This window comes from Ranitomeya imitator, chromosome 6 (genome assembly GCF_032444005.1).
Source record: "Ranitomeya imitator isolate aRanImi1 chromosome 6, aRanImi1.pri, whole genome shotgun sequence".
Taxonomy (NCBI): domain Eukaryota; kingdom Metazoa; phylum Chordata; class Amphibia; order Anura; family Dendrobatidae; genus Ranitomeya; species Ranitomeya imitator.
The window spans coordinates 42,486,805-42,501,857 of NC_091287.1; the positions used below are offsets into that span (position 1 = coordinate 42,486,805).

Genomic DNA, 15,053 nt, shown 5'->3' on the forward strand with positions numbered 1-15,053 from the left:
AACGTATCCGACGAGAGAGAGTGAGTGAGAGAGACCGTGAAAATAAAAAAGACGTTGTGTGTGCACATAACTGACATTGAAGTACCGGCAGAACCTACACAGCAGCCTGCAGAGAGTCCCTGCCGGCTTTGATCAATCTCCCTGTACTTTACACCACAATTCTCTGCACACTGTGGCTCTCCAGCTGCTTCTCTGTAAGAAGCGGACATGCTGAGCGTTGTAGTCGCCTGGCTACAAGCTGAAGGAGTCGCTGTCAGCTGGTGTGGTCACGTGGTGCGGGGTAGAAGGTCGCTCGATCACAATGGAGCTGTCGGAGGACTCGCTCCGGGGATTGCAGCGGTTAGCGGATCCGGCCCAGTTTAGTCCTAGGGCGTTCGGTGCTGTCCTCCGGGCGGCCTTCCTGAGCCTGAGCCTGAGCCCGGACCAGGCCGCACATCCTGCTGTAGGTAAGGGAGAGTGGGGGCAGGGACTCGGCCGGCTGCTGCAGCCGCCTTTGTGCAGCCCGCGGAGCGCTGTGCGGGCAGAGCCGGGCGGCCGCACCGTGCACGTCACATTACTACAAGCTTTTGTTCGCCTTCTCAGCGCTCGGCGGCATTTCTCTTGGCAGACAACCGGGAAGAGGCGGGAGGGAGCTGTGTGACAGGCCGGCCTAGCAGCAGCTGGAGGGGCGCCGCCTGCCAGTAGGATGGGGCCGGTCGCTGCTGCTGTACTGGATCTCGGGGGAATCATGGTGACCGAAAAGACAAAACCTGAGGCCGCTGCATTGTGACTGTCCTGTCCGAGAGGCCGAGCCTGCTGCCCGGGGCAACCATTCCCAGCGCCGCTTATACGTGCAGGCTGCATGCTGATTGGCTGCTGCGGACATCACCAGCTCTGGACTCCGAGTGCTGCTACATTGTAGTTCTAAAGTAACAATTGGACGCGAAACTGACGTTTGTGGAACAAAAGAGCAGAACTCTGCGTGGAATTGTTTGTTCCACACACATTGCATTGCTGGTAACGTCCAGAAACGTCAGGCTTTGCCACACTTTACCTGCAGGGATCTATGTGTAGGTTGTGGGGCTGTCTGTGGCTTCAGCCTCTGCATGCAAATAAGAAAACTCTCACTCAATTCACTGACAAACAGATTTTGAAAGTTTTCATTCGTTAAAAGTCTATTGGAAAACTCCTAAGGGTCTGTGTCCACGTTCAGGATTGCATCAGGATTTTACCTGCCTAAAATCCTGACCAAATCTGCACCTGAGGTCACTGGCAGGTCACCTGCGTTGTCCTTGCGTTTTTTCTGCAATGTAAGGACATGCTGCGTTCTTAAAAGATGTGCCGCATGTGCTTTTCCCGTGGGTCCGCCGCATGCGTCTTTTACTGCATAGTGGAGACGGGATTTCATGAAATCCCCTCCACTATGCTGTAACATCTGGACGCTGCGTCAAAAACGCGGCGTTTCCTGAACGTGGAAACCTACCCTCATATAAAAATGTGACCTCCCTGATGTGGGCAGCTGGTGGGATGTCTCTCCTGAATTATCAGAACTGTAAAGTGTGGGATGAAAAATTTAAAGGGGCTGATCACTTTATCTTTATTCTATCAAATGTGTGGGGAAGATAATTTTTCACCGCTTACTAATAAATAAGCATTAAGCTGTGCACAGGATGAGCCTTATTGTGGCTGAGTCAGAAACCTAGCATCTTAGGGTATGTTTCCACGGTCAGGAAGCGCTGCGGATTGTATGCTGTAGCGGCCAGATGTTACAGCATAGTGGAGTGGATTTTACGAAATCCCATCTCCACTATGCATTTAAGCACTCAGGCACTAGACCTGCATATCCGCACATGCGGCGCGTCTTTATAGACAGCAGCATGTCTATTTATCTTGCGGAGAAGCTCAGTCTCCGCAAGATAAATTACAGTCAATGTATAGGATGCGGTGATTCCGCATGTGTTCAATGAACATATGCGGAATCACCGTGCGTTCAAAAGCCGGCAGTGCTTTGGACGGAGCGGGTATCTGCTGCATCCAAAGCGCTGCCATTCCGGTCCGTGGAAACATACCCTCACAGTTTCAGCAAAGTGGATGGGATTTATTGAAATCTCGTTCCCACTGTGCTTTTTTTTTCTTCTCAGCATAAACTGACCTGCAGTGCATGTTTCAAATCCGCATTATGTAATTTTCTCTTGTTTTATGGGCGGAAACACATATAAAGTGCATGTGATCCGCACATGAATGTATCAATAAAGTTTTGTCAAAGTCAAATACCAGGAAGTATAAAAAACAAAGCAGCTTTGTTTAAAACATGACAGACCATAAGGCCACGTTCACATGGTCAGCATTTGCCCAGTATTTTATATCAGTATTTGTTCTACTCCTGCTTTTTTCTTACAACCAGAGGAAAAGTATAAGGGCTCATACTCACTTGTACGAAACTCGGATGAGTCTTGCATGTTAATACCCGGCGCTGCTGCCGGCACTCAGATCGGAGAGTGCGGCCGCATAGGAATACATGCAGCCACACACTCCGCTCCTCTGTGCCAGGTGCAGTGCCGCGTATTGCCATGTGAGACTCATCCGATTTTCGCACAAGTGAGTATGAGCCCTAAGGCTATGTGCCCACGTTGCTCTTTTTGTATGCAAATTTTAAAATGCGTTTTACAGTACCAGCAAAAGCTATGAGATTTCAGAAATCTCATGCACAGACACTGTTTTTTTTCTTGACTGATTTGTAAAACTGTGCTGCACTTTTGCAAACTGCAGCATGTCACTTCTTTAAGCATTTTTACAGCTTTTTTTCACCCATATTAAGTAATGAATAAGTGCAAAAATGCAGTTATCGGATTTTGCTGTTTTTTTGGTGCAAAAACGTTAAGGAAGTTGCATCATATTTTTATTGGCAAACTAAACTTTTATCAGCATGCACAAGAGACAACATAAATGGAGCAAAAAATGCAGAAAAACCTGCTTTTTGTAAGCAGCTTCTTTACTGCCAATAGAACAGTTTGCCTGCGGGAAAAAGCGCAGCAAAAACGCAAAGTATGAACATAGCCTCATAGAAACGCGTGCACCACTTCTGCATTTTTCACCCACTCTTGGTTTTGGCTTACAAATGCTGATGTAAAATATTGAATATGAAAACGTGGCCTAGAGAGTCAAAAAATGAATGTAAAAAAGCACACAAAAAACTAAGTTTATTAGTCTAATTTACTTCAATAGGTGCAGAAAATCTAGAACATCAAAAACTCACCAAAAGCTCATTGTGGGAACATACTACAGGAACAAAATAGCCGGTCTCAGGAGCGCAGAAGGAGAACACAGACACCAGTTAGGGTAAAACCACAAGGCGTTTCAACGGCGTGCGCCGTCTTCTTCAGGTGGATATTAGAAGAAGAAGACGGCGCACGCCGTTGAAACGTGTTGTGGTTTTACCCAAACTGGTGTCTGTGTTCTCCTTCTTCGCTCCTGAGACCGGCTATATTGTTCCTGTTGCAAGCCTTTCTCCCCTGTTGTGGGGTATCTGGCTGGAGCACTTATTTCCTCCTCATTGGGACGGCCGCTAGCGCTCCTTCTACAAACCGCCATTTGTTGTTCTACATTGTGGGAACATAGACTTAGAGGTGCTCCTCTTGTTTGCACAGTTATCCTGTTCACAAAATGATTCCTCCAATTAAAAATCAGCTTTGCGATGTGCGCTGTCTTTCTATTGGAGGAGGCTGGTGGACAGGTCTAGTCACATGCTCCTCCATCGGAAGTCATTTGGTGGACAGGAGAGCTGTCCAGTATGTGAGGAAGGGAACAGGAACAAGGGCAGTAGAATATGCTGTAAGAGTTAGGGTATGTGCACACGTTGCGGATTTTGCTGCGGATTCGCAGCGGTTTTGACTCAGCGGATTCGCAGCTGTTTTCCCTGAGTTTACAGTACCATGTAAACCTATGGAAAACAAAATCCGCAGTGCACATGCTGCGGAAAATACCGCGCCGAAACGTAGCATTTTTATTCCGCAGCATGTCAATTCTTTGTGCAGATTCCACAGCGGTTTACACCTGCTCCTCAATAGGAATCCGCAGGTGTAAAACCGCAGGTGGAATCCGCACAAAAAACGCATAAAATCCGCAGGTAAAACACAGTGCTTTTTACCTGCGGATTTCTCAAAACAGGTGCTGAAAAATCCGCAGAGGTTCCATCTGCGTGTGCACATACCCTTACAAAAAATCATGTCCTCAAAACATTGAGTAAAATAAAGATAAAGTGGTTATCCCCTTTTAAAGGGGTGGTTCTTGTAATAATCTCACCTGTTGAAGCCCTTGTAGGTCCAGCTGTTCTTTGCATGTAGGGTTTTAGCAGTGACATCTGATCTACTATATATGGCGGTTGCAGTCAAATAGGAGTCTCATGCCATCCACCTCGATATTCCTGCAGAGGCCACTTGTTGTAGATGTAACATCATTACAGAAAGGTGTTGCTGCATCACCTACCTGTACAACCCCTTTAATGACCTTTGATATGTGCAATAGAGGAAGTGGCAGAGAGCTGCCTGGTCCAAATGTTATAATAATTTCTCCTGCTGATACAACAAGTAAGGGTATGGACATAACTGTAGCATTGGACACCCCTCCCCCCCCCCCCCCCCCCCAAAAAAAAAAAAAAAAAAAAAACAGGGAATAAAGATGGATATAAATACAAAGAAGGTAGTATGAATTAATATGAATAAGTATCACATTTGTTCCCTATTGGTACACTTCTGAAACTTGACCATGACAGTGGAGCAGCACTATCATCAGCCTTTGGGAATCAGCATAGGGTATTTTGCAAATGAATTACACAATGATAATGTGATAACTGAGCAATGCTGACATGAGCCCATCAGGAAGTCGTATAAGAAAGACCACAGCTGCAACTACTGGTGACCAATGGATATTGTGCCCATGATATAAAAAAAAATAAAAATAACAGTGTGGTCACTGATACAGAAATTAATTTGGTACTAAGGAGAAAAAGCGATTAGACCATGCTAATAGAGGTTAGGGGCAGTAAATGAAGAGCAGCAGGGTACTGTAGCATTAGCGAAAAATAGTATTGCTGGTTAAATAAGGGTATGTGCACAAGTTGCGGATTTCCTGCGGATCCGCAGCATTTTTTGCGGTGCAGAAACGCTGCAGATCCGCAAGTAATTTACAGTACTATGTAAATCAATGGTAAAAAAGAAAAAAATGTTCTGCTAATGGTGCGGAAAATTCCGTACGGAAAATTCCGTGCGGAAACGCTGCAGATTAAAAGAAGTAACATGTCACTTATTTTTTTGCGGATCTGCAGCGTTTTTGTACCCATTCCATTATAGAAATCTACAGGGGTAAAAAACGCAGTAAATCCGCAAAAAATCTGCACAAAAAATTAGTCAAATCCGCACCTGCGTTTTCTGCCAAGAGATGCAGAATCCGCACCAGAAATTCCTAAGCCTAATCCGCAACGTGTGCACATAGCCTTAGGCCATGAGTCACTGTTGGATAGGTTACATTATTGGAGCTAAAGTTCATTATAGCAAAAGTGAGGACATGGAATTGTTAAGCTTAGTTTGTATTCAAAGTATCTCAGCTCTGGCCATTTGCATATGTCTATTTTGTTTTACAGATACTTTAAGAACATAATGCTGGGGCTGTCCCACAACAGTATTTCTCTGAAAAAAAATGTTGCTTATTTAGAGCTCTGATTTTGCTGTAAATAAAACAGCCAAGTTGCCAACAAGTCGCATGAAAATCGCATGTCTTGTACAACTTGCATTGAAGTCTACGGCAAGCGTGTCGCATGCGACTTTTGACCGGTGACAGAAACTCCAATACATTTGGAAAACATGCGATTCTGTATCTCAGTCGTAGGCTGCAGCGCATCACTATTATTTTTTTTTTATATATAGCGCTAACATATTCCGCAGCGCTTTACACATTATCACTAACACATTATTATTATAATTGCACTGTAGGAAATCATTACATCCAATGATACATCCAATCCAATGATGCAATGTCATACTGAGATTTCAGCAGCAAAACATGCTGCTATGTAGCCCTAGCCTAAATAAAACATTTCTAAAGTACATTTCTTATAAAACTCCCTCCATATTAGGAGCCTCTATATTTATTTACTAGGCCTCACCATCTTAGTGCTATTTTGAAAAAAAAAAAAGGATTCTAAAAAATAGAGGTATGAGACCATATTTACAACCTGAAGTTGTTGGTTTTTTTTTACATTTCTGCTGCTAAAAATCTGTGTTGTTTCTCTGAATGGGGTTGTTTGAGCTGCAGGTTTATGGATAGAACATCAGAAGATCTTTGTACAATAAATCTCTTGGGTGTGAAAGTTTCATAAGATTTCTCAAAAACTAAAAAACTGCAGCTTTGTCCTGCCCATGCCTTATAATTCATAGCACTAGGGATCCTGCCAGGCCTTGTAATTCATAACACTAGGGATCCTCAGTCTTCCTTAGGCCACTTGTACACTTTCAGTATTTGGTCAGTATTTTACATCAGTATTTGTAAGTAGCAAGCAGTAATGGAACAAACATAGGAAAAGTATAATAGAAACACCTCACCACTTCTGCATTTTTCAACCATTCCTGGTTTTGGCTTACAAATACTGATGTAAAATACTGACCAAATACTAAATGTGTGAATGCGGCCTAAAGAGACAAAAAATGCATGTATTATGTTGAATTTTATCACAAATGCTGCAGCTGGGGATCAAATGTTTACTTTAAAATTATAATATTGAGTTAATTGTTGAAAGATTAAATACAATGTAGTTATTGTCACTGCTTGAAATAGGGAACCTTTCACCATGGTTCCTGTAACTTGGATAAAACCTGTTTAATTATCTGCTGCAATTTACCAAGAATGTACAACTGTCACTGGACCAGTGAATAATTGAATCAATCTAAAGACCATAATCATTAACAATAATTATTATATTTGGTTATGAAAAAACTCATTTAACAATGGGTACATTTTTACCTGCCATTTTTACTTTATTGTATTTATTTTAATTTTTCTTTTTCAATTTATCCTGGGTCATTCTGGGTTTGGACACATTTGACAAACCAGCCAAACTAGTACTTAGCTTATTTATTTCTGTATTGGATATTCTCAATTACTAATGTTTTGTTTTCTTCAAATTCTTTGGTTGTTTTGTGTATGAGTGTAATTTACCATTATGTCAATATAATCAAAGCTGAATAAAGAGTTTACCATGTGTGTGCATTTTGTTTTACCATGCATATTTTTTTAATGCCAACAAACTCAATTTGTGCTTGGAAAGCCAGTGATAAATATCACCTGCAAAGAGTTTGCACACACTATATAATATATATATATATATATATATATATATATAATGTATGTGTATAAAAAGTCTGTATTTGTAGGTAGATCATTGCTAACTCTGATTCTTGTGTGATTGAATTGCTCCTCCCTCATGTTTGTATTCAGTCATGTGGAAAAAAAAATCACGTCTTAATTTAAATATATGCATTAGGGTAAATTATAATGTAAATGCTATTTATCTCTCTCCTGCCCTGCGATCATTACGAACTACAGGGCCTTTTATAGAGTAACAATTGTGATATTCCTTCTTCATGTATAACACAATTGCACATGGAATCGCAAAGACATAAATATCCTCTTCCAACCAATTTACTGTCCTCATATGTTGTAGAAGTTCTATAATAAATCAGATTAAATAAATAACCTTAGAAATAATGCAGGTGGCTAAGAGCTAATCATCCTCTGGTTTCTTCTTATCATGTACAAATAGTGAGTCTCTAAACATTTACAATGTTGTCATTTCATTCATTGATTTGATGTTAAATTCCCCCTTGGATGTTGTCTTGATATTATCTTTCTATCTTGATATAAACTGCTGTATATTCTCATTATTAGTTACTATTTGTATATCACTAGTTGCATTAGGTATGGTGTTTTTGTTTAGGTCTTATCTCCATAAAGCTGATTTCTATGTAGTTGCCTTGTTCTGTGTGTGGGGTAGGCTCCTGTGCTGGCAGGGGTTGGGGTGCTGTCCAGTTACCGGTTAATTAGCTGTACTGCTAATTTTCTTTACACTTCCAACTTGGTAATGATGAGTTCCTTTATTTCCTTTCTTGGCCCTGGCTTGTTTTCTAACATCATCCGTTCTTTAAAATAAAAAAAATAAAAAAATAAAAAAACATGCTGGAACTTGGTAAATTATGTAACATTACACCCAGACTATAATTCTGGTTATTTATAGCCTAATGACAACTGTGACATCGTACAGAACTAATTCTATTACTCATCTCATGATGTGTGTTATTCATAGGTCTTGTCTCATGTCTCTTCAGATATAAATGTATGTGAGATATGTGTACAGGTCTGTCCTTTACTATTCTGAAAATAGATTGTAAATACTGTTTGGCTGGCCTTAGTGATTCAGATGAAATAAAAGTGGATATTGCTGTTTAGCAGTTTCTCAGTCCTCTTATCGATCGGTAATGGTTTCTTAAATACAGATTGTAATTTAATTTATAGTTATGTGAAAAGATGTAGTCGGCTTTGCTGAAGCCCAATTGTAGACACACAATAGTGTAAGCAAGAACATGTCACTGCGTTCTGTGAGTGAATGTACAGAGGCATCGCTATTGTTTGCTTGTCAAGTGATATAAAGTATGAATGGATACATATATGGTGTATGAATGGATACATATATGGTGTATGAATATTACTAAGCAGTGGATGCATAGATTTATATAAATATATATGTCTGCATATACTGTGTATTTGTCTATATATGTTGTGTGAATGTGTTCATACCTCTATGACAGGACAGGGGTTAACACTGTACGTCAGGTGGGTTGGCTCGTATAGATGGGGGGCTGTGGGTGGGCACATGCAGCCTGATGTTTGGATCTTAGTTGTGACTTGTTAGTAGGTGATTGTGAAGAGGAATGTGTGTCCCTAGTTGTGGGCGGCTGCATGCAGTGCCAGGAGCTGTACCTTGTGTGCATGTTGGTCTTGCTGTAAATGGCCTCTCATTAGCGCTGACACTGGGGGAAACTGCTCATTTACCAGTGTTACAGATAAGGTATCAGCAGCACAGCTCTAGTAATGGCAGCGGAACACAGATGAATGTAGGCTTCACAATGGGAACACACTGCAAGAGATGCTGCACCTGGTATCCCTGGTTCCCTTTTTAGGGTACCATTATTTCATTTGCTTTGGATTAATAAACCATTCATGTGAAAGAACCTTGCCAATCTTATGTTTCTTTAGCTTGTTTATTTATTCTAAATGTTTATTATTTTAATGGGTGAAATTAAAATTTCTATACACATTTGTCACTGTGTTCTATTGATGAAGATGACGATTCTTGTATCTTGTGACCTAATTGATCCCTGCATGTTTGTGTTGATCTAGATGACACAGTGTTTCAGCACATCCCCCCATGTCACATAAAAGAGTGTCAGGCTGCAGCTACTATGTTTATACTTGAAGCAGTGAGGAACACTATAGACAGAGCAGCTCTCAGGTATAATGTCTGCATATACATAATTTTTCTTTGGGGAAGGAGGGGGGGAATAAAAAATTATATTTTCATCCTTTTGTGTCTTCATATTGCTCATGTTCCAACAGCACATTCCTGGAGGACTGCAAATTCGATAAGGAGAGGACAGAGCATTTCTGGACAGAATACCAGGTTCATTGTGCTGTTGCATTTGGTTACTTTTATTAGGCTGTTATATTTGTTTCTCATATATTTAGTGCATCAATTAATCAGTCTGTGCTATTTTCCAGAAACACAGAGAGTCACTAGAAATTCTACTAGAAAAGTGAGTGTCTTCTAACTGCAGAACGAGCTCAGGCATCACGTATCTCTATACAGATTGGCTTTAGATTTCAGTTATATTATTCTAACTAGTGAATGTTTGTTTACCCAGCATTGGTAGAACTCCCCCACATGTGTCGGATGTTTCCTGGCGTCTTGCTTATGAAATAAAGGTGATTGTGTGGTGTATGTGTGTGTAAATATATATAAATATATATAATAAATACATTAATGCAATCACACATATATGGTAACTAAACAGTTGGTTTTCTCTACAGACTAATCAGTTGTACAAAACTCACCGACCTTCCTACTTGGTGAAATTTAATTTAGAGGTAAAAATAGTTTCTTCTGGAATTTGTAATATTGTTTAATTCTCAAAAATGTTTCCTTAAAACTTGCTTTATGTTTTTTTTAGTCTCCAGATACAAGCCAAGCCAAGGACATTAGCTTTAATTGCTCTATGGAGCAATTACAGGTATATTTAAACTTGGATATCTTATGTCTGCAAAATGAGTATTCGTGATAAATTTTCACAGTATAGACCCAACTAAGAAAGAAAAATAAGATAAAGCTGATCATTATAGTGAGACAATTATATAATCCGTGGCTTTTAAACTTCCATGCCTGTAGACTCTGTGCACCTGATAAGATTCCTTAAATACCAGGTAATCTATCAAGGTTTGCTGTTTGTCAAGAATGTGATGTATTTATTAAAGCCTAGTACATGGCTATGAGCAGCGCCAGAGATGATAGAATATATGTCCTTGATTGATTACATTACTTGCCATTGTAGAAACTTGTGGCTGGACTGCACAGTTGCCTCGGCTTTGTAACTTTATCTCACCAGGGTTTTACATTATTACTAAAGTTCTGAAGTGTATCATTATTATTTCCCTAATATGGGTTCCTCAAACTTGTTTCATTAATTATTACTTGATGTTTTTTGTTAAGAGTTTGGTTCAGCTACAACACTGTGGGAATTATCAAATCCAATAGTGTGAAGAAGCCGGCTTCATTTTGACCATCATGTGGAATTGATGATGCCGTTTTTCTTTCAACCAGAGCCAGGGATAGATCCAACAATTAGGAAAAAGTGGAAATACTTCTCTCTTTTGTGTTTGCATGAAAAACTGCTTTCAGCTATGATCGCAGATAAATATGATTTTATTGTCAGTAATTACACATATTAAATGCATGTGTTCATATGTGTATATAATTGATTTCTGTGTCTAATGCTCTTTTGCTGTTTTGTAGGATTTGGTAGGGAAACTTAAAGATGCAGCCAAAGGTTTGGAAAGGACATCTCAGATGTGACAGCAGAATCTCCCAAATCCACAGAAGAAATTAATTTTGTTACATATGGACTATTGTTGCATTCCATGATGCTGGCATCCTACATACCATACTGTCCAACTTTACATTCTGAATACTAATATCTACTGTCTACTAATTCCATTTTGTGAAGCATTTGCTAATGACAGTTTCCTGCAGATATGGTTCACCTAAACCTAAATCCCTCCCAGAATGGATATATTCTGTCTATATTTTGTATGTCATTTGTCAGCACAAAAATAAATATTATGATGAAAGCAGATTTTGTGGTTTATTGTATTTCTCCCCTAGCTCAGTTGATATTTATCAGTGGTGCCATATAAATCAATTACCAAACCTCTTGTGGTGTCATTCAGTGTATGTGAAGCACAGATGCATGCATAGGGTAATGCAGCAGTCCCGATGGCTGTGGAAACTCTTAATGCAGCACAAGCTGAAGAAAATACTGTAATAAAAAAAAAAGACTACGAGCTAAACAATTATCTTTCCTATTTTTCTTTGTAGCCATAGTGAAATATTGCACAGAAATGCTATAAATACATTCTATATACTGAAACCCAAAACAAACTCTATCCCATTCTTAACACACATGCAGGATTTATACGAAAAACTAATATCCTGGATTATACTGGAATAATAACTAACGATATTACTGTACTAAGTATATTAAAAAGTAATTTATAGTCAATATTCTGTTGTTCCGTTTCATTCTGAAACTTAAATGCTATTGTTGCATATGTGCTTTCTACCTAGGGGAATGGAGTAAAGTCAGAAATATCTGTAGCTATAAAACAATATAACTTCTAGTGAATTAGCGGGGAAAGCTTCTACAATATACACAGAGAGTGGCTGAGATGCGAGCTGCCTCATTCGTGTTCTTCTGTAATCCACAATACTCCCCCCACAGTGGGGCACACATTCCTGCCTCTGCACAGCCCTGTGCCCTGGACGGGCGGTGCTTTGTTCAGGGGGTCACAGACCACCAGCAACCACCCTAGGCAGAAGAAGCAGTGAGATCGCAGCTCTGTGTGCTGAAGAGAGATCTGGGATCCAGTAGAAGAATTTCATCCTTTCCTAGAGCAATAAATCCTTTGTCCTGCCATGGAATTATATAACTATATGCACATTTGGAAAGTTAGAGGGATATATAAATTATTCTGAAAAATTCGTCTAAGGCCACATTCACACTAGCAGTATTTGGTCAGTATTTTACATCAGTGTTTGTAAGACAAAACCAAGAGTGGGTGATAAATGTAAAAGTGGTGCTTATGTGTCTATTAGATTTTTCCTCTGATTGTTCCATTCCTGATTTTGGCTTACAAATACTGATGTAAAATACTGACCAAATACTGAACGTGAGAACAAAGCCTAAGTGATGCATTCCTCTGTTTTACCACAACACCATATAGATTTATATAGCCATACAAATTATAAGCACTATACATAAATTCGTGATTATATATAGAGAGAGAAATAAATATTTTAATAAACAACAAAATGGTTGACTATGCGTTACAGAATAATATGTAGATAGATACCTGGAAAGAGTCAACTAGAAATCTATGCATGGTGCAATAGCTATACGCTACACTCCTTATTGCTAAAACATTGTTACAGGTCTGAATATAGACATACAGCTCTTCGATGTTCTCCTCCTGCAATTATGTATACATACTATATATAGTAGTTCTCCTTCATGAATGTGAACACTCTACTTCTCATTATTTCCATTTGCTGTGCACAATACAGAACTAAATCTGTGTAGATAGCTGTATAGTTCTTCTTGCCATAGACACATACAATGCTGCTCTTCGCCCCATACAGCACATATGCCCAACAGTCATTAAAGGTATCATCATCCTATTATTATTATTATTATTATTGTTCTCACATAATGGGGTAATAGCCCTGCAGTGTGATATCGCGACAACTGCAAGAAGGCACACGACTATGAACATCTATGCAGCTTCTGCTGTACCTAGCTGGCGATATATATATATATATATATATATATATATATATATATATATATATATATATATATACACTATCTGTACCTACACCTTTAGTTGGATCAGTTTCCTGCAGTATCCATACATCAGAGCACTCTGCAGCTCGACTTGCTCTCTCCATATAATTCGTGCACCCTAGTTAGCACACTATGGATATGTAGTATACTGCAGGTATACGTCTAGTTACCAGGCTTCACATATTCATGGAGCGTCTGGCTGTAATTTCATTGTGGTTAGTATACTGTGGGTATATACACTTTTGAGTCTGATTTGCCCACAGCTTGTTCCAGTGCCAATGCTTTACCCTACTGTTATCCATACAGGCTTCTCTGTGCAGTTATATCTGCATCCATCATCACTACACTGGCTGGATATTATAGTAATTAGGGGCACCGAGGTCTTTTCTCTCTAGTACAACTGCATAATCCGGTCCCTGCACGGCAAGGCTGTCGGTGCATTTATACAGCACACAGCGTCACATCTAGTTATAGAAAAGCGTGTACATTTCTTGAAGACTAGTCCCTGTCCTATCATTCTGTCTGCATACAATTAGTACTGTCGGTGCGTCTATAGGAAGCTCGTCCAATTATTCTCTACACACTGTGCAAACCAGGTACTTTATTGTGCGCATAGACCGTATTACAGTACTTTAGTCAATGCATAAAAAATATCTCTGCACTCATCTATACACGGGGTATACATTTACCTCTCCAGTTAGTCCATTGTGGGTATATCGCTTATGTAGACTATAATTATAGCTAAATATCCACTAACTATACATTACATCAATATAATTAGCGAGTACGCTGTACTTTTACGTGTATATGTCTGATAAATATATATATAAACACACATTTATGTGTTTATACCTTTAATCTTACTCTAATTGCGCTGAGAATACGTCACTGAACCTTTGGTAACCGCATCGGTCAATCAATTAATACGCGCGGTGTATACACGCCCCTCCACCACCTGCGCTATTGCTGTATGTAGACTTCTAGGTTTCTCACTGGGAGTTGAATACATCTGTCATTGCAGCCAGCAAACACAGGGACCTCCTAAAGACGTTACTAGGGCTGCGATGAAGATTTCTGTTCATGTATGTCTCCAGCGAGACGTATGATATATGTATACATATATATACCGCACGCGAAATATATCACGACTACAAACCTGTGCACACTTCAGTCTGTCACGACACGGCTCCACCAGTGTTGGCTTCTGCTCTGTATATACATTTCTGTTCTGTCTCCAGCTAGATTTACTTCATTATTTTCTTGTTACTAGATATGTGTGACATTGTCTCTCACGCATGAATCTATATCTCCGCAATCCTATTCCATACCGAAAATTAATCAACTTGGCGTCTATATGTGTATATATATGAAATATAGGTGGCTGAATACACCCAGATATATATGTCGGGTCATCAAATAGAAATTCATCCACTCCCAATGCCTCCTTGGATCACGTCTTCATAGGTGATAAGTTAATAACAATAATTTGTGGTGATTATTACCTTTTTCTGTAGAGATAGATAGATGATAGATAGATATGATATAGATAGATGATAGATAGATAGATAGACAATAGATAGATAGATGATAGATAATAGATAGATGATAGATAATAGATAGATAATAGATAGATAGATTCTTCAGTTAAACAGGAATGTGAAATTATACAATAGTGTCTGGCACATATGTGCACAGTAGCTGAGTACATGCAGTAGATCCCACGGGTGTGCACACCGTGCATGTATGATGAGAAGCGTGCGCACAGCAGTGTGTGGAGCCGATGTGAGTGTGCACAGTGTGTACACTAATTCCCAGGCCGCCCTTAAGGAATGAGACCACGTGACGTTGCGGGGC

At 39.7% G+C, this 15,053-nt stretch overlaps 1 protein-coding gene across 1 annotated transcript; it reads left to right on the forward strand.

Moving 5' to 3' along the window:
- The first annotated feature begins 224 nt into the window (after window positions 1-224).
- Window positions 225-11,430, forward strand: COMMD3 (COMM domain containing 3). The gene is made up of 8 exons (XM_069729551.1): window positions 225-446; window positions 9,427-9,538; window positions 9,643-9,706; window positions 9,805-9,839; window positions 9,948-10,008; window positions 10,114-10,170; window positions 10,254-10,313; window positions 11,093-11,430. The coding sequence occupies exons 1-8, from the start codon at window positions 302-304 to the stop codon at window positions 11,150-11,152; spliced, it is 594 nt and encodes a 197-aa protein (XP_069585652.1). The 5' UTR covers window positions 225-301; the 3' UTR covers window positions 11,153-11,430.
- Window positions 11,431-15,053: the final 3,623 nt, after the last annotated feature.